This window comes from Oryza brachyantha, chromosome 2 (genome assembly GCF_000231095.2).
Source record: "Oryza brachyantha chromosome 2, ObraRS2, whole genome shotgun sequence".
Classification (NCBI taxonomy): Eukaryota; Viridiplantae; Streptophyta; class Magnoliopsida; order Poales; family Poaceae; genus Oryza; species Oryza brachyantha.
In genome coordinates this window covers 6,557,028-6,576,895 of record NC_023164.2, presented here as the reverse complement: position 1 = coordinate 6,576,895, position 19,868 = coordinate 6,557,028, and the positions used below count along the sequence as shown (strand labels likewise).

Sequence of the window (19,868 nt, the reverse complement as noted above, 5' to 3'; positions counted from 1 at the left end):
ATAAATAAATCAGTATATCTATTATTACATATCCATCATAATATCAAAAAATAAATATAGTGTGGTAACATAATAAATTCATAATGTCATATTATCATAGGACAAATTAAAAACTGGTTGGATTTTACAAAATTACCACTAGGTCATCGGTTTTTTATCAGTTCGATTGCAAAGACGACAGACCGGGGTCATCTCCGTTACATAGTAGATGGAATCATGAATTGAAATAATATTTTAGTAGAGACTTTAGAAATTTTGTCTAACCCCGACAAACCAGGCTAGCTCCACCCCTGAATAACTATCTTTAAACATAATTGAGCTGCCCAGGTCACTGGTTCCAGTTAAGTTTTCTCCGGTTCAACCGATGGTCCAGTCCCTTTTTTTTCTTTTTAACTATGAGCCAGAGCCGTTGACGATCCCCGCACTCAAAAATCACACAAATTTTCAACATTTGTGCTGTGGTGGAGTTTGCTATATAGCAAGTCGCTAAAACTTCCTCACCGAATTAACCTGATCTGAAAATATTTGGTAACGCATGCATGCATGGAGCTGATACATCACTCTGATTTGATTCGTCTATAAATACGGCAAAAAAAAGAAAAGAAACCGAACAAATATCAGACGAACTCGCGTCGTCTGAAATGAAATGAATCCAGTTAATTTGATCGTTGATCGGGAAGAGCTAGCAGGAGGCGTTGAGAAACCAGCGCGAGCGAGCGGAGGTTGCAGCGGATGAGGAACTCGACGAAGTGGCGCGCCTCGTCGGCGGTGTTCCCTTCGGGGACGTCGACGACGAACGACTCCACCACCAGCGCCGCCGCCTGCCCGTCGATCACCTCCGGGTTCACCGTCACCACCGACGAGTAGTTCTGCATGCATGTATGTAATTATGTATATATATCTCCAAGTAAATCATTAGGCAAGCATGCAGGAGATCTGTTAATTTGGCCAGCTAGCAACGACCACAGCCTAAGGCCATTCTCGGTGCATGATTTTACCGTGATGTCGTTAAAATATATTTATGTGGATGAATGAAACATGTGCTTTCATTCTAAAATATTTCACTTCGTGGTTTTATAGGTTAAGATATCACATAAATGTTGCATTCAAGTGACCATTAGAAGTTAAAAAAAATATGTAGAGATGAAACGAATTACTCTCAGTGAAGGTGTAGGTTTAAATGCAGCTTGATAATTGTGTACACCTAGTTTCATCCTCATTAAACTGAACATATTTATCTCATCATAAATTCTATACTACATCATTATTTTTGTCAATATGACATATCATTTAATGAGATTAAAAGTCTACGTGGCATATCATTTAATGATATTAAAATTTCTTTAAAACCATCCCACTTAGACTGGCCTAACCTATACAAACACACCGATACATGGGAGAAAACATTTCTTAAATATGTACGTACTAACAACTATACCAACATATCTCTTTCTAGGAGCTAGATGTCCGCACGCATTAATTAATCTTTTCACAAACATTATGTCGACGTTTGATGTCGGCAATAAACTTATAGGGTTGCTACCAAGCTCGGAATTCGATGGTTAAGATGAAGAGGGAGATGATTTATCCAGGTTCAGACTCTCGACATGGCGAGATAATACCTTACTCCTGCTTGACGATTGTATTCCTCGGATGGATTTCCGTTGCCCTCAATGGGGCACCCCGTACCCCTTATATAGTGGGGGAAGGGTTACAGATATGATAGAGTCCTAATCTAGTAAGGCTAAGATCTGTCCTACTTCGGTTACGGCCCGGGTCTGAAGTACACGGCGTACAATCCGGTACATACCAGACTCCTAGCCAACACCGTATAGATATACTCTCCTTTCTATTCGGTACCCCGTTGACAGTACGTATTTGTATAGTCTGCGGATACCCTCGGTACAGGTATCCCACAGCAGCCCCCGGAGTCGTCCATAGTAGCGTAGGTCATCCGTGCAGATCATTGACCAGTAGGTGTATTCTGGCGCTATATGCTTAACACTATCCGAGTTCTTTTCAGGCGCTCCCCGAGTGCTTCCCGAGTGATCCCGAGTACTCTGTGATGATTGTAGAGGCTGTGGAGGACTCCGAATGGAAGAAGATGCACCTAATAGGTGTAGCCCGCGACTCTATGCTTAAATGCGTAACAATAAACATAGAGTCATCTATGGACTGTTACCCAAAAGGTTTCCTCTCGAAGTTTTCGAGCTCACCAACTCAAGCTACACTATTTCAAGTGCTTCCGGACCCGAGTGGTTTGGAAGTGAGTTTGTGTCGTGTTTCCCCAGACATACAGCGCTTAGCTATGTTCTGCCCATGGGATAGGTTGCGCCGACTGGCTCAACCGTTACAGCCGAGTAGTTAATACCAAGTTAATTCGGGTTTACTCAAAGTTTAGGCACAGGCTAAAGAGCGCAATTAAGTGCCATGGGCGATATTGACTAACGCCTGCCCGAGTGCGGCCATGGGCCCATAACATAGGCGTTCCGTCGATTCCCGATTTGAACGAAATTACGAATTCCATATTATTGTTATAAACTCATAACGTTCCTTAAAACGCAGTATGGTATCCGTTACGCCAGCACCAAAAATTTCGGCCCGCTCTGTCCGCAAGGGAACATAACAATACTTAGCCTGGTAACGGAATTTTATAGCCGTTAGGCCCAGCAACATCTCATTTAAGCTTCCCGTTACTCAGCCCGTTCATCTTCTTCTCTGCCACGCTAACCACTGTAGCCCCAATTTGCTCCAGCAATCTCGCGCTCACCGAAACCCTAGCCTCCGCGCTCAGAGCTCTAGCCTCTCTTCCGCTCACCGCACCCACGCTTCCCCTCCAGCCACACGAGGAAAGCCCCTGATGGCTTCCCCGGTGGATTCAGGGAAGATGCTGCCTCTGCACGCATGGCAGTCCTCTATCGTCTCCGACCAGAACCTCTCCGACCTTTCTGCAGCAGGCTTGATCCAGAGCAAGGAGGTAGCCGGGTACCGCGGTGCTTACGGTGAGGAATTTCCCACCCCCGACTCGCGGGAAGTAGTCGTATTCGAGCCATTTTTCGAGCGAGGTTTTGGGCTTCCGGTGTCTTCATTCTTCCGGGCTTTATTGGATTTTTATGGAATCGAGCTTTATCATCTGAATCCCAACTCCATTCTTCATATCGCAGTGTTTGTATACACTTGCGAAACCTTCCTTAGTATCCCCCTCACTTCAACCTTTTCCACCATTTGTTCGCCGTTAAGCCCTAACTGAACCGGAATCATCCCTCGGTGGTGGGCGGCGCCGGCATTCAGCTCCGCGAGGGGTGCAAGAAAGATTGGATGTCTCTGCCTATGAAGACCTCTCTGAAGGGCTAGCATGCGGCGTGGTTTTATTGTTCTAACCTCGCCGACTCCCTTCCTTCCTTTGTTGGCCATGCTCCTGTTGCTTGGGAAGCTTGGTCGTCACTCCCGACAACCGAAGAAATGCCGCAGGTGAACTCGTTGCTCAACCTGGTTGAGAACTTGAAATCTGTAGGCTTAACCGGCGTCTGGGTGACCTGACATTTCATTCGGCGTCGGATCTAGCCTTTGAAGGACCAGGTCCGGTTCGCCTTCGATTATACTGGGAGCGAGGACCCGACGCAGGAGTTGCGGAGGTGCTACGGTGGGAAGCCATCCAAGCTAGGGCTCGACGGCTGTTTGCCCCAAACACTAACATTCCGGCTATCCCCGCCGGCTTCCCCTCGCCGTTCCATGCTTGGAATGCTCCCTCTCCGGTGAGTCCCTCGCCTCTTCTAAGTATTTTGCTTGTCGGATGTTTTTCTTGATTCGTCATGTTTTGACTTATGTTTTGGTCTGCAGGACCGCCATCAATTCTTGTCCTACCCCCCAAGCCGGGCCTCGCCCATGCTCAAGAGAGGGGCGGATGCTTCGGCTGATGAGCCAGCCGCCAAGCGACTGGCTTTTGATCCCGACGCAGAGCCTGCCGGGCCACCGGAAGTCAAGGACGTTGCAGCCTCCACTCGCTCCCTGAGCCCACCTCCCTCGAGGCGCTTGAGGAGACCCGCCTTCAAGACGGGACCGAGGTAACGTAACTCAGCTTTTATGTTGTGATTCTATGCTTGCTGAAATCATATCCCCCGACCTTTTCAGGAAGTCGAGCGACCTTGATCCGGCTGCGCTGGCCACCTCTGTAGACGTTCAGCCCCTAGGCCCGTCGGCCGCCCTTGTCGCGGCCGCCGTGAGCTCGGGCCATACTTTTCTCGCCGACCCTATTGTTGGGAAGTCCGTCAAAGCAACCCTGGCGATCATCCCGACTGTGTCCCCGGCGCCGACCGCTGAGCCGAACACCCCCGCCGTGCCCCCAGCCGCGGATGCCGTGGGACCGAGTGCTGGGACACCCGCCCCACTGGTCGTGGCGACGAACCCGGTGGCGCTCCCTCCGAGGGCCCAAGAGGGTCGCGCCGAGCAGGTTAAGATTGACCTGTCGGATGACTCGGAGGATATTGCCAAGATCGAGCGGTATATCGAGAAGTCGGTCAAGCTAATGAAGGTATGTTCTTCAACCGTTGCCCTAAGTATGCGATCTCGTTAGCTCACATCATGTTGTTTAGGGAATCGAGGCACGCTCCAAGGCAAAGTCGGAGGCCCTTCGCTCAATCGACCCGCAGCTGGGGAATATAGATGCTCTGCGTCAGGATCGTGCGAGATCCTGGAACGTGAGAAGGCCTTGGAGAACCGTCTGCAAGGTGAGATAGCCGATCTCCGCGTGGAGAAAGTATCGAGTCACGCCCGGATCAAAGGTGCGACGATCTCACTCTGGTTGTCGTCTTTTCTTCGTAACTGAAGCTGATTTCCTTTTTGCCAGATCAAGATCCGGCCTTGAAGGAGCTAAAGAAGGCGAACACCGGGCTGCAGGCCGAGTGCTCCAAGCTGCTGGCGGCGAAGGCCGAGCTTGAGGCCGAGCGCTCCCAGATATCGGCTTCGAAGGCCGTGCTGGAAGCTGAATGCACTCGGCTCAAGAAGGCCAAGGACGCCGCCGTCATCGAGCCTGTGGGTAAGTTTTTCTTTACCCCTCCCTTCGTTTCTCCCTTCCGGGCGATCCCTGACTCGTATGCCACTAGCACAGGCTACCGAGGCCAGAGCCCAGGAGATCGGGTTGGCTTGGGACCGACTCGTCAAACTCGCCCTTAACGTGCTTGGGGCGACGCCACTGTTGGCACAGGGCTCCCTCTTCTGTCAGCATAGACGGGGTAGTCCAGCAGCTGGAGAAGATGTCTGTGGCCTACAACGCCGAGTTACAAGAGACGACGAAGCTGGCATCTAGCCACACTCTGGCCATCGCAAAGTCGATGTATCCCCGGGTAGAGGTTGATGCTATCTGCGACGGGTTCACTGCCGACTGCAACGAGGCGACGGTGATGAAGTACGTCAACGAGGCGCAGAAAGCTACGGAGTCAGTCGCAGATGACCTTGGCCTGTAAAGAAGTAGAACTTGTAGTAGTTAACCGTATTCTAGGCGAACTGTTGTGATGTGACTTTAATTAATCTATTTGCTTTAGAGTCTTCTGCTGTGGTGTATTTCGTTGTCACGTGACGAGTTATCCTCTCCGCGTGTGCCTGTCCCAGCAGCCCACAAACGGACTTAGCCAGCGCGGAGCTTAGCGTAGCGTTACTCGGTTTGGTGGGAAGCGAGGTGTGGCTGAGCGGATGTGCTACTGCATCCAGACTTTGATTAACCAACAGTTAAAGGGCTCATTGGCAGTAGATTTTATTAAAACGGAACCCGAAGGTAGAGTACATTGTAGCCCCCGACTGGTCTTCCGAGTGGGAGGCACTCGGCGAGGGCAGTCAAAGGGTAAAAAGAAAAAATTTACAAAAGATTGACTATGTGTGAAAGGGACGTAGCTGTTCAATGTTCCATAAATTCTCTAGCAGCCTTCCGTCTTCCATCCTTAGTCGGTACGAGCCGGGCCGGGTGACCTCAGCTATAACGTAGGGCCCTTCCCAGATTGGGGAGAGCTTGTGTCATTCTTTTGTGGTCTATACTTTGTGTAAGACCAGGTCGCTGACTAGGAACGCCCGACCGTGAACATTCCTGTTGTGGTATCAGCAGAGTCCCTGCAGATAGCGCGCCGACTGGATAGTTGCGATGTCCCTGGCTTCTTCCAGCATGTTGAGGTCGTTTTCCCTAGCCGTGTTTTTCGTGGACTCGTTGTAATTGTGTATGCGAAATGATTCGTGGTCGATTTCCGTGGGCAGGACTGCCTCTGCTCCGTACACAAGGAAGAAGGGCGATTGTCCCATAGCCCGACTAACGAAGGTGCGGAGTGCCCAGAGCACTGGCGGCAGCTCTTGCACCCATCGTCTGGCGAAGGGATGTAGTCGGTCAAAGACCCTGGTTTTGATTCCTTGAAGGATCATGCCGTTAGCTCTTTCAACCTACCCGTTGCTCTTCGGGTGTGCTACGGAGGCGTAGCAGATCTTGATCCCACGCTCCTCGCAAAAATCTTGGAAAACTCCAGAAATGAACTGCCTACCGTTGTCCGTAATGATACGGTTCGGGATGCCGAAGCGATAGATGATGTTCTGTATGAAGTCTTTCGCATGCGCTGAGTCGATTGTGGCGACCGGTTTTGCTTCTATCCACTTAGTGAATTTGTCAATGGCGACGAACAGGTGGGTGAACCCTCCTGGTGCCCGCTTGAAGGGCCCGACAATGTTGAGTCCCCAGACGGCGAACGGCCAGGAGATCGGGATAGTTTGCAGTTCCTGTGCCGGCACGTGTGTCTGCCTTGCGAAGAATTGGCACCCTTCGCACTTTCTAACCAACTCTTGCGCGTCTGTTACGGCGGTTGGCCAGAAGAAACCTTGCCTGTAGGCCTTTCCAACTATCGTCTTAGCTGAGGCGTGGTTGCCACAGAGGCCCGAGTGGACCGACTGGAGTATTCATTTGCCTCGTCAGGGAACACGCAGCGCATGAGGATGCCCGACGTGCTTCGCCAAAGGAGCTCTCTGTCTGACACGATATAGCAGTAGCTTCGTCGGCTGACACGTTCGGCTTCTGCCTTATCAATCGGGAGGACTTCCTCTATGAGGAACTTGATGAATGGAGTTCTCCAGTCGTCAGTGATGACTACGACCGTGCGATCGTCGGAGTTTGGTGGTTGGCCGTTGTCTCCCGCGTCTTCTGCTTCACTTGGGGTTGGTTTGGGTTCATCTTTTTTCTCGACTGTGTTCGACGAATATGTCAGTTGGCACCTGTAGCCGTTTTGAGCTGAGATTGGCTAATTCGTCGGTGGCTTCGTTGTTGTGCCGCAAGACGTGAACCAACTCGAGTCCCTCGAACTTGTTTTCGAGTTTGCGCACCTCCTATCGGTAGGCTTGCATGTTTTCGTCAGCGTAGGTCCACTTGTTCATGACCTGGTTGACAACTAGCTGGGAATCTCCTCAAACAAGCAGTCGCCTAATCCCAAGGGATATAGCCAACTGTAGCCCGTGAAGTAGTGCTTCATACTCGTCGACGTTGTGCGATGCCGAGAAGTGGATCTAGAGCACGTACTTGAATTTTTCGCCGTTGGGCGATATAAGTACTACTCCGGCCCCGACCCCCGTCATACGTAAAGAGCCATCGAAGTACATTGTCCAGTGGGGTAGCTCTTCTGGCGTGGTTTCCAGTTGCACATCGGTCCACTCGGCCACAAAGTCGGCAAGTGCCTGTGACTTTATCGCGGTGCGCGGCTTGAAGGTGATGTCGTATGGCATCATCTCCAGTGCCCACTTCGCGATGCGGCCTTGTACCTCCTTGTTGTGTATAATATCGCCGAGTGGGTTGGATGTGATGACTGAAACCTGATGGGCTTGGAAGTAATGAACGAGCTTCCTTACAGTTATCAGGACACCGTAGAGAAGTTTTTGGACCTAGGGGTACATTAACTTGGATTCTCCAAGTACTTCGCTGACGAAGTAGACCGGTCGCTACACCAGCTGAGCGTGTCCGTCTTCTTCCTGCTCGACCACGAGGACCATGCTGACGACCTGTTCTGTGGCCGAGACGTAGAGCAGGAGCGGCTCGTTTGGGCTAGGCGAAGCCAGCACGGGAGGAGAGGTCAAGTATTTCTTGAAGTCCTCAAAAGCTTCTTGCACTTCCGGGGTCCATGTGAAGTGGTCGGTCTACTTCAGTAGCTTGAAGAAGGGCATCCCTCGGAGGCCAAGTCGGGATACGAATCGGCTGAGGGCCGCCATGCATCCGGCCAATTTCTGGACATGTCGGAGCTCGCTGGGAGGCTTCATGTTGAGTATGGCTTAGACTTTCTCCGGGTTTGGCTCGATGCCTCGTTGGGACACGACAAAACTAAGGAGCATGCCGGAGGGGACGCCAAACACACACTTCTCAGGGTTTAATTTCATCCTGTAACGTCGGAGGTTGTTGAAGGTTTCCTCTAGGTCATCTAGTAGGTCATCCTTTTTCCTTGACTTTACAACCACATCATCGACGTATGCTTCCACGTTTCGCCAGATCTGGTCGTGGAGGCAACCTCGGATGGTCCGCTGGTAGGTTGCCCCTACGTTTTTTTAGACCGAACGACATTGTGAAATAGCAGTACGCGCCGAATGGTGTGATAAAGGAGGTCTTCATCTGATCAGCCTGTCTTAGGCTGATCTGATGGTAGCCCGGGTAGCAATCGAGAAAGCTGAGTAATGCGCAGCCAGCCGTCGAGTCTATGACTTGGTCGATGCACGGTAGACCAAACGGATGCTTATGGCATGCCTTGTTAAGGTCCGTGTAATCCACACACATTCGCCATTTATTGTTCTTCTTTTTGACCAAGACGGGGTTGGCCAACCAGTCGGGGTATTTGACTTCTATAATGAAGCCAGCCGCGAGCAGTTTGGTCAACTCCTCCTTAATCGCGTCTTTCCTGTCTTGTGCGAAGCGGCGAAGGCGCTGCTTAACTGGCCTAGTGTCGTCTTTTACATTCAAGGAGTGCTCAATCACTTCCCTTTGAACTCCCGGCATATCAGACGGTTTCCAAGCAAAAATATCTTTATTATTTTGGAGGAAAGTGATGAGCGCAAGTTCCTATTTGGAATCTAATTGAGTTCCTATGAAAGTAAATTTAGACGGGTCGGCGGGGTCAAGGGCGATCTGCTTCTTCTCGTTGGAGGTGATCTTTGCCACCTTTTTAGATGGTAGATCATCATCCTCCATCTTGCGAGCTGAGGCTTCGCGTATCTGCTCCCAGTCGGCTTGTTCTTCAGCCTGTTGCGCAATTTCACAGCTCTCCGCCTCGCAGCTGAAGGCCTGCTTGATGTCGCTGCGCAGGGTGATGACGCCATGTGGTCCGGGCATCTTAACCATGAGGTAGGTGTAGTGCGGGACCGCCATGAACTTCACTAGCGTGGGCCTACCGATAATGGCATGGTACGCCGTCTCGAAGTCAGCGACTTCAAAGCAAATGTTCTCGGTCCGGTAGTTGTCTTTTGTCCCAAAGGTAACCGGAAGAGTGATTTGCCCAAGTGGCGTTGCCGATAGCCCGGGAATGACCCCATGGAAGGGCGCACTTCTTGGGCATAGCTCTGTCCTCAGGATCTTCATGTAGTCGAGTGTCTTGGCGAAGAGGATGTTGAGGGCGTTCCCTCCGTCAGTGAGGACGCGCTTTAGCTTGACGCCTTTGACGACAGGGGCTAACACCAGTGGGTACCGCCCCGGGTGAGCCACTCGGTCAGGATGATCCGAGCAGTCAAAAGTGATCGGAACCTCCGACCACCGTAGGTATTGGGGGACATCCGCCGTTGTGGTGTTGATCTCCCTTGATGCGAGCTTATGCTTCCTCTTGGACTCGTATGCGAGCGGTCCACCAAAGATGTGGTTTAGCTCGGCTTGCGGATCTTGGAAGTCGGCGTCGTCTTTCTTGTCGGCGAGCTTCGTCTTGCTTGGCCCGACGGCTCCCGACTGGCCTTTGGCTAACTGTTCTGCGTAGTGACGCATCACAAAGCAATCTTTGGCTAGGTGAGAGGACATCAAATGGTAGGGGCACTTGCTGTTCATGACTTTGTCATAATCAGACATCTTGGGGCGCTGGATTGGTTGTCGGTCTGTGATGGTGACCAGCTCCTCGGGCATGCGCTTCCACGAGTCTGAGTCCTTCTTGTGCTCCTTCTCCTTTCCTTTGCCCGATGGCTGTCCTTTCTCTTCGTGCTTATCTCCTCGTGATGTGGACACCGCATCGGCGGCCGGTGCGTAGGAGTTAGCCATGTCGAAAAGATCTTTGACGGTGTTCGGCTCCTTCCTAGTAAATTTTGCGATGAATGGTTCGTCGCACACCCCTTTTCGGAATGCAGCGATGACCACGTCATCTTTTATGTCGGGGATGGAATTGTGGACCTCTGAGAACCGTTTGATGTAGGCCCGCAGGGATTCGCCTCTCCTTTGTTGGACTTGGTACAAGTCGTACTTTGGCCTCGGCCTTTCGTACATGCCCTAGAAATTCGCGATGAACCAGTCGTGAAGCTCTGCCCATGAGTCGATGGATCGTTTGTGGAGCCCCGATAGCCAATGTCCAGCTAAATCGTCCAAGGCTACCGGTAGGTAGTTGGCCATAGCTTTGGTGTAACCTCCTGCTGCCCGAATGGCCATGGTGTATACTGTGAGCCATGCTTTCGGGTCGGTGGAGTCGTCGTATTTCTTGATGCCAGTTGGCTTGAAACCAGTCGGCCAAGTTAACTGAGTTAAGTTTTTGGTGAAGGCCGGGACACCATCTATCATATCGGTATCTAAGCTCTCGGGTGACCGATGCTTAGATACCTGGCTATGACTTCGGTTGTCTCGGTCGTATCGACGGTCCTCTCGGCGGGTGTGGCGTTGATGTTCAAGCTTGCGGTGGAGGTCGGCAGAGTCTTCCTGATTAAGGCGCCGTTTCTCAGCCCTGAGCTCCTGGCACTGCCGATCTAGTCGGTGAATCTCGTCGTCGATACGGCGTTGCCTCTCGACGGAGTCTCTCCTCCGCGCTGAGTCAGGGGAGCGTCGGCGCGCTCTGCTTTCTATGCGGCCTGGAGCCAGTCGGCTGTCGGGAGACGTTCGCCCGAGACCTAGGAGATCTGGACGACTGGGCCTCCGAATGGGCGACTGGGGTACCTGACATGTGCTGGAGGGAGTGCTGGATTGCAGCAGTTGTCACCATGGCTTTGACCTTGTTTATGGTTTCCACCACATGAAGGTCTGGCTGTGGGAGCTGCTAGATGATGTCGCCGAGTAGGCCGGCAGCAGCACGGACGTTCTGTTGGGGCGTCTTGAAGACGCCGTGTCCATCGACCTGGGTCTGGAGGAGATTCCGCTGCATCTTGCGGGATTAGATCCGTAGCGCGGCGTGAGAATGCGTTGTTTGTCGTTCCTTTTCTTCCCGCTCTTGTCGTTCCTTTTCTTCCTCGAGTCGGCGCTCTTCTGCTAGTCGAGCCGCCTCCTCCTCTTGCCGCCTGGCTGTAGAAGAAGGCGACGCCGGCTTGCTAGCGGCAAAGATCTCTAGGGGCGGCACGAAGCTCCCGGTGCTGCTCCGAGACTCGGATGCGTTGACCAGAGGAGTCGGCGCGGCCTCGGGATTGATTTTCACCTCCATCGGAGTTGCACCTTGACTTGCCTTATGGTCCGAGCTAGGGGAAAGCATCTCGGTGTCGTGTGACTCAGATTGGATCTAAGTCTGACCCGATGCCTCTTTGCTAGGCTCGAACCTTCAGACTTCCTTGTCGGAGTCGGAGGAGCTTGAGTCGGTGTATGACAACGCACCGAACTGGTCGGTCTGAAGCCTGATGCCGCCGAACTTGAAGGTCGAGCCCGGCGGGAACTTCCTCTTCATGATGCTCGAGTTGAAGTCCATCGAACTTCGATGAAAAAAGCTTTAGAACGAAAAAAGAAAGATAGCGCACCCCCTACCTGGCGCGCCAACTATCGATGTTTGATGTCGGCAATGAACTTATAGGGTGGCTACCAAGCTCGGAATTCGATGGTTAAGATAAAGAGGGAGACGATTTACACAGGTTCAGGCTCTCGACGTGGCGAGATAATACCTTACTCCTGCTTGGCGATTGTATTCCTTAGATGGATTTCCGTTGCTCTCAAGGGAGGCACCCCGTACCCCTTATATAGTGGGAAAAGGGTTATAGATATGATAGAGTCCAAATCCAGTAAGACTAAGATCTATCCTAATTCGGTTATGGCCCGGGTCCGAAGTACACGGCGTGCAATCCGGTACATACCGGACTCCTAGCCAACACCGTACAACAGATATACTCTCCTTCCTATGCGGTGCCCCGTTGACCGTATGTATTTGTATAGTCTCCGGATACCCCCGGTACAGGTATCCCACACATTATATCAACATATCTTAATTACCTCTCCACTGCCAAAGTTTAGTAGGGTTAAAATTTCAACGATAAATCAAACCAGCCTGGTGTGAGCTTGCTTAAATTTGTAGCAATTAGTTTTCGTTGGAACACAATTAACCCAAATTAAAAAAGGAGATACATACCTTGAGCCTATGATCACCTCCAATGATCCTGACGCTGAAGATGCGCTCCTTGTCGTCCAAAATGTCTAGCCTCTCTACGCTACTTGTGGCGGGGAAACCAGACTTGAAGTCGATCTCTCGCGCACAACCGACGGCGACACTACTACTGTTCCCTCGCATCCTGCAGCCGCGCACGAAGGGCTGGAATATCTGTGGCTCGTCAAATCTCCTCACTATGGACCAAACCTGCAAGTGAACCGAAGCAAAATAAATAAATAAATTCAATTATATCGGGGAGCAAATTCTCTCGTGCTCTACCAAGCATAGAGATAGAATTTATTCAACTGTCCCTTCGATGAACATATCTTACTGGATTTACATAGGTATACTAGTTATCAACCCATGTGGCTATATGGACTCTTCTTTCAATTCTCTTTTTTTTTATTCTGGATTTTATAGTGAAAGTTTTATTTTACTTTGGAATTTTATTGTAATCAAATTTAATTATTCTATTCTATTTTTTATTTTCATATTAATTAGTCCATATTGTGTTCTATATGGACTCTTATTTTCACTCTCAATCCTAAATCAATGTTTTTTTTTTGTTTTTTATTCTAAATTTTATATATTTGCAGCTTGTAGTGAAAGTTTTGTTTTAATTTGGAATTTTTTTAATCATGTTACTTACTTATAATTTTATTCTAAATTTTAGTTAGTCCACAATGTGTTCTATGTGGAGTCTTATTTTAATTGTATTTATTTTTTTACCCCTAAATTTATGGTGAAATTTTTCTTTACTTTGGAATTTGTATTTAATCAAATCATTAAGTGTATTATTTTTTTGTTTTGAGTTTAGTTAGTTCATATTGTGTTATATAGACTCATCTTTTAATTATCTTTATTTTTTCTCCGAATTTAGGATATGTTAAATCATATGTCTACGTGGACTCATTCTTTTCTTCTTCCATTGATGTGGTAATTCCAAACTTCTTCGATTTATATGAAAAAATTTTAGCCTCATTTATTCCTGCGATTAATACGATGGCTTCTAGTAGATTCTCTAATTAGTGCATATAAAAAATTATAAAGATAAAGATACTTATTGTTGCTGTATTTGTGTTTTTAGAACGCTGTATTTGTTGTTATGAGTTAAAACATACAGTTCGGTAGGGGGGACACACACTGAGCCCAATTGGGCCAGGCCTTCCATGACATGCCAGTGACACATTAGCTCTTAGAGCATCTCCCGCAAATCATGTAAATTTGATTATCCATATCTTTATTTGGATGATCATCTGAAACAGTTTTATTCTTCGTATCTTTTTTACTCCAGCAGATCATTTATATATAACATCCTCCATGTCTCTTTGAAGGATGAAGAGATAACATCTAAATATAGAGTTTCTCTCACCTAATATGGATGACATCTAAAAATAGAGGATAAGATGGATGTTTTGCTAGAGTTTAATTTTTATCTTCATTCTCTATTTTTAGAATAGATGATAGGATAGATGTACTACTGAGGATGCTTTAAGGTTCCAACACTGCATATACTCTTGCATGTGTGCTATATATGGCTGGTGCTATTTTTGCATGTTAATATTCCCGTGCCTACTTTGTATAGTGTTTAATTGTTAATGTTCCTGTTATTCCATATTGGCTTGACTTGTCTTTCTAGAATGCTAGAAAGAGGTCACTTGATTAGACAATAAGTGATAGTTATTACATATATATATAAATGGGGCGATCGATCGTTCGGCTTTTTAAGGAAAAACGTCAAATGACACATTTATAAATAAAAACTAATTTATGAACAAAATTTTTATATATGTGTTTTTAACGATTTTAAAGCAAAATCTAAAAAATAAATTATGATGAAAAAACCTTAAAATCAACTTTAAATTTAAGATTAACAATTTAATTTTGACTTATAAATATAGATGGAAGCGTACATATGAGGGTGAAAAAGAGATAGACACACCCTTTTTTAAGTTATAGGTCGTGTTCGAAGCATAGATGCGTTTATCAAAAGAAAAACAGAAGTAGGATTCTCATGTTGTACTTCCTCTATATTATCTGCTTATAAAGATGCTCGCAGAAAAGTTTATGCTATTAGAATTGCCAAAAAAAAAAGGAAACATCATGATGTAAACTATCATTATAAATAAGTTGGTGGGTTCATGCAAATTATTCTTCTTGGTTTTACGAAAGAGAGGTTGATCAAAGGTAGAACAGCTAATCATATTCGATGAAGTGGAAATAAGTGAAAACACAGACTGTCCTTTCTGATTTAGCTAAGGGATGAAAAAACCAAACGGTATATTTAGGAACAAAAATAATTTGGTAATAAAAATTTTTATATGTATTCTCAATGATTTAAAAGTCAAGGCTGGAAAATAAATTATGGTGAAAAACTCTAAAATCAACTCCAAATTAATGTAAGGTTGAAAATTTAAATTTTGGTTTATAATTGAAGCGAAAAAATGGGGTACGCGTCCTTGACACATTTGTCGAATGATTCTGTTATTCAAATACACAAATTAAGATGGCAGCAGCTGAAACAAACTGCATAACATTGTAGATTTGTTTTGCTTCATCACATGGATTCAGAAAATATGCACAGTATGCATAGCAGATGGAAGGCCTTGACTAGAGAATTAGATGGGCTCTGATCCATTTAACCGGTTCGGAGGATCGGAAGAGATCTTGGAAGCAGGGTTTAAGAAAATGTCGTTTGAAAGTTCAAGCTTGCACATTCAAATTATTTCCCTTCAAATTTAGTAATGTTTCAGGGAATCAAATCCATTCAAATTTAGTAATTTCTATTTGTCATCCTTCCGCTTGTGATTGGTACAAGGTTATTTGCACAGGTTTCAGATCTTGATAATTGTAAAGTAAAATTATACAGTTTTGTAGTTTTTGATAAAATTTGGTCCATGTGTAGTTTACAATAATAAATTGTTCCTTTACATTATAATGTATATATGACATAAGGTTTTCTCGAAGACGCAGACTCACATACGCCAGTGTGAATGTCCATACATTCACACCTTTAAAAAGCACGCTAAATAGACAAAAATCAAGCACAAATCCATTAATAGAACAAGCTTAATTACTACTCTTCTGCATACCTAAATACTACTAACACCAAGATTTGAACCATAGCCTACAGCAGAAGTGCTTCATCGTCCTTAATATTTTGTTTCAATTCCAGGACTTGAGACTACTGAATTGGTTAAGTGAAAAATCATTTGTAATATATCAATTTCAAGGGAGAGTACCACTGGTGTGGTGATGGGTCAGGATGAATAACTGATAACTCCACCAAGGTTTAAATGATGGTGTTCATTAATATGGTTATATGCATTACTAGTTGGTGCATAAGCTGGAACTGAAAGTAATACCTTTGTTACATTGTAAATAACAAATTATAATTGTAAGCCTTTTTAATAAAATAGTGGGACCAACAAAGTTAGACTAATTATATTGTAATATATAAGTACAACTATAGATGAAAGGGAAGTACCTGGACCTACAATTAATAGGAACATCGGAGCATGCCAAAAAAGGAAAAAAAGTAGGATTCTTGTCTTACTAATTACTTCTAGTGATGCTCTTCTCAATATGCTTTGATTATAATGATACTCATTTAACCACCTTTTTTTGTCCTTCATAGTATGATGGTGTGAAAAAGGAGCAACAGGATGGTAACAGACAGACATCCTCTAGGCCGGTTATTGTATAAAATATATTTTCTTCTTACTATTGTAATTGAATGAAAAGTCATGCATGTAGCCTAGTGGTTGCAGTGACCTGAGTAGTACCGAGCATGAATTTCAGATTGGGTATTTGAGGGGCTAAGGCCGTGTTCGGCACTCTAGCTTCTCACCCCATATTTCCTAGTTTTCCGCGCACACGTTTCCCGAACTGCTAAACGGTATATTTTTTACAAAAAATTGCTATAGTAAAGTTACTTTAAAAAATCATATTAATCTATTTTATATTTTTAATAATTAATTAATTATGTATTAATTTATTACTACGTTTTTTGTGCCGGCTAACTAACTCCATCCTTACCACACCGCGAACGTGGCCTAGGTTCTCTACTGGGTAAGTTCCTAAATTAAAAAAAAATATCTGCATATATCCGATTGGATACAGAGGCCGGGTAAAAATATCTTTTTCCAAAAAAAAATGTAAAGGCTCATCAAACTTAAGAACAATGAAGGACGCGCATATTTCACATATTTGGTTGGGATTTTTGTTGTTGTTGTTCAAGGTGCATTCAAAGAACATATCCACATAGTGTATATATACCAGTCAGAATGCCTTGCCTGAAGATAGACACATACTTGATCCATTTGGTGTGCTAATTAATTAGCTAGAAAGAAGAGGAACTCTGAAACGGAGGTTTCGTTTCAATGCATTACGTGTTATATAATTTGCCTCGCACATCAGAACATAGAAATTCAGCAAACTCATCACAAGGGGAAAATAACCAGCTTTTAGGTCGATTTCTTCTGAACATTCTGCAAACTTTTCCCTTCCAAAAAACGTATTTATGTTTTCTGCACAGATATGCAGTATCATCATCAGGGAAGAGTAGACTGATTAAGAGAGGCCCAAAGAAATCAACAAGGCCAGCAATGCAAGAATCATCAGTCTCACAGACATGGCACAATGATGTGTCGATCAAAGAGATGGAGGAAGTAGCGAGAGATTATGACTTACGAGGTGGACAGGCGCCTTGATGCGCATGGCGACGGCGGAGGAGCACTGCCCGCCGCCGGGCTCGTGCCGGTGGAACCGCCGCCGCACTTGCTCCTCCGTCCCGAGGCCCGCCGGCCCGGCCTCCCCGGCGCCGCCGGCCATGGCCGCCGTCTTCTCCACCATCGACGAGCTTAGCTTAGCTTGGCTGATCTAGCTCGATCACTGGTCTGGCTCCGGCTAAGTAAGCAAGCGGCTCAGGAGTAGTAGCTATACTGGTAGCGGTGGTGTTTGTGGCTGCATGCCTTGCCGTTCACCGTACGGAATCGACGGCGCCGGAGCCAATGGGGAGGCGACGCCGGAGACTGGGAGGGAGATTTGCACCGGGCCCCCTTAAAGGTGATGGATTTCGCTCTCAGCCTCCTCCTGCAATTTTTTTTCCTTTTCGCATTTTGGAGAAGTTGAGTAGCTTGAGCAGTCCTCCTCTAAGATATAATTACTTTTGGATCCTGATGTTGTTTTCGAGATGTTATTTTAGTCAATAATGTGTATAAAAATAAGTTATTTTATATAAAACGAATGTTCTCATTATGACGGTTTGTTTAATATAAATATAATAATATCATATTCTTATGTTATCAATTTGTTATTGTTAATAGTCGAGGTTTAAAATGTGATTTGGCCAGCGCGGCGGAGCTTCTTGAAGGGGGGAGTTCCTAGAAACCTAGTTCAGAAATCATTTTAATTAGAGTTTGTCTATTTTCACCGTATATACATCCGTCTCAATTAAAATTCAAACGCTCGCAGTACCTTAAATCTAGTTCAAAGCATTAAAAAGAAAGTGAGTTGAACCACTCTTTATTTGATTCTAGCTCCGTTGTTGGACTGGTGCTAGTCTAAAAATATTTATATTTTGAGATGGAGAAAGTATATGATTAGCAGATTAGGTGTCGTATACCTAATATGACCATGGTCATAAATGATGATGAGCAGGCGACGGCCAGAGGGGGAAAGGGAGGGAGGAGAGCGGGAGGCGGCTCACCGGTGGTTGGGGAAGGCGGCAGTGAGTCGGCGTGACTGTAGCACATGGCGTGACGATGACCGTCGGCGATGTTCGACGGCGGCACGCAAGTTCGGGTGTGGGGGTCCGAGCGGCGGCAGCGTTCGGGAGCGGTGGAGAAACCAGCGATGGCGAGCGAGGAGGAGGGTTATAAAGGGGGCTGGCGCCGGTTAGGAAGGGGCAGTGATAGGGGGAGAGGGGAATCCGACTGGGATTCGGGCGACGCAATTGGCAGCGGTGATCGAGGGCAAAGCCGGCGGCGCGGGCGGCCAGGTCAGAGAGGAAAAGGGGCCTGATGGGTGGGGCCCACCCGTCAATGGCGCGGGAGGAGGGAGGAGGCGAGGTGGACTCGGGCACGGGGAAGGCGAGCTGGGCTGAAGTGGCCCAGTTCGGAGGGCGGTGGTGCACGTGGAGGGGACGAGGAGGTGGCGGACCAAGCGCAGCAGGCCGGCCCGAGGAGGAAGAGGAGAAGGCAGAGAGGAATGAGGGGAAGAATTGGGCCGCGACCCAATTCGAAAAGAAAAGAAAAGAAAAAAGAGGGGTAAACCTCACTTTTGTTGATTTTTAAATTAATTTTTGGAGCAAGATTTTATACTCTATAATTCAAATTTAAATCCAGTTAATGTTTTCTCGGTTCCCGATATATTTTAGAATATTCTGCGAACTTAAATTAAATTCAATTAATTCATAGGAGAGATTTTTCCTGAGTTAAATTAAGCCAATTGTTATTAAATGATTTTTTTAGGGATTTAGGCTTAGGATATAAAATCGGGGTGTGACATTACTCCTCTAAGATATAATTACTTTTGGATCCTGATGCTGTTCTAGAGATGTTATTTTAATCAATAATACGTATAAAAACAAGTTATTTTACATAAAAAGGGAGTTGCCCGTTACGATGGTATGTTTAATGATAAATTTAATAATATCATATTCTTATGTTATCAATTTTTTATTGTTAATTGTCGAGATTTAAAATGCGACTTGACTAGGGCGGAGCTTCTTGAAGGGGCAAGTTTCTAGCTAGTAACCTGGTTCAAAAAAATTTAGTTAGAGTTTATTTATTTTCACCATATATGCATCCCTCTCAATTTAAATTCAGGCACTCCCATCAGCTTAAACCCAATTCAAAGTACTAAAAAGTAAGTGAGTGGAACCACCCTTTATTTGATTTTAGCTCCGCCGTTGGACTTGGCGCTAATCTAAAAATATTTATATTTTGAGATGGAGAAAAGTATATGACCATGGTCGTAAATGATGATGTGGTTCATCTACATCATATATAGTTGGATGAAAAGGACAGAAAAATGTGTTATTTTATTTCCTTTTTGAGAGAGGGTACAAGTCGAAAAGATCTATATTGTATTCATGAACTAATGCTACTATATAGTAGCAAAGAGTTGGGAAGTATATATAGAACCTCATGCCACACATGCACTTCGCTATAATATACCTATTGATTGGCCTTTCTTGGTAACCAAGTAAAATAGCAAAAAGAAAAAAAAAAAGGTTACCTTTGGAACGCAAATTTTTTTTTAGTTCATCTAGGAATTCAAACAAATCTTAGAAAAATTCTGCATAACCTTCGAGATTATACTCATAGGGTGGGTTATTCCTAA

The 19,868-nt window shown here is 46.2% G+C and overlaps 1 protein-coding gene across 1 annotated transcript; it reads right to left on the bottom strand.

Moving 5' to 3' along the window:
- Positions 1 to 388: 388 nt before the first annotated feature.
- On the bottom strand, positions 389 to 17,375 carry LOC102700868 (abscisic acid receptor PYL3-like). The gene is made up of 3 exons (XM_006648447.3): positions 17,214 to 17,375; positions 12,504 to 12,728; positions 389 to 869 (listed from the first exon to the last, which is right to left on the bottom strand). Exons 1-3 carry the CDS (start codon positions 17,373 to 17,375, stop codon positions 657 to 659), a joined length of 600 nt encoding a protein of 199 aa, XP_006648510.2. The 3' UTR covers positions 389 to 656.
- Positions 17,376 to 19,868: the final 2,493 nt, after the last annotated feature.

Coding starts and splice junctions, on each gene's coding strand:
- LOC102700868 (XM_006648447.3), bottom strand. CDS start 17,375: ATGGTGGAGAAGACGGCGGCCATGGCCGGCGGCGCCGGGGAGGCCGGG. Junction 12,729..17,213: donor TCAAGGCGCCTGTCCACCTC/GTAAGTCATAAT, acceptor GTTCACTTGCAG/GTTTGGTCCATAGTGAGGAG. Junction 870..12,503: donor GAGGTGATCATAGGCTCAAG/GTATGTATCTCC, acceptor ACATGCATGCAG/AACTACTCGTCGGTGGTGAC.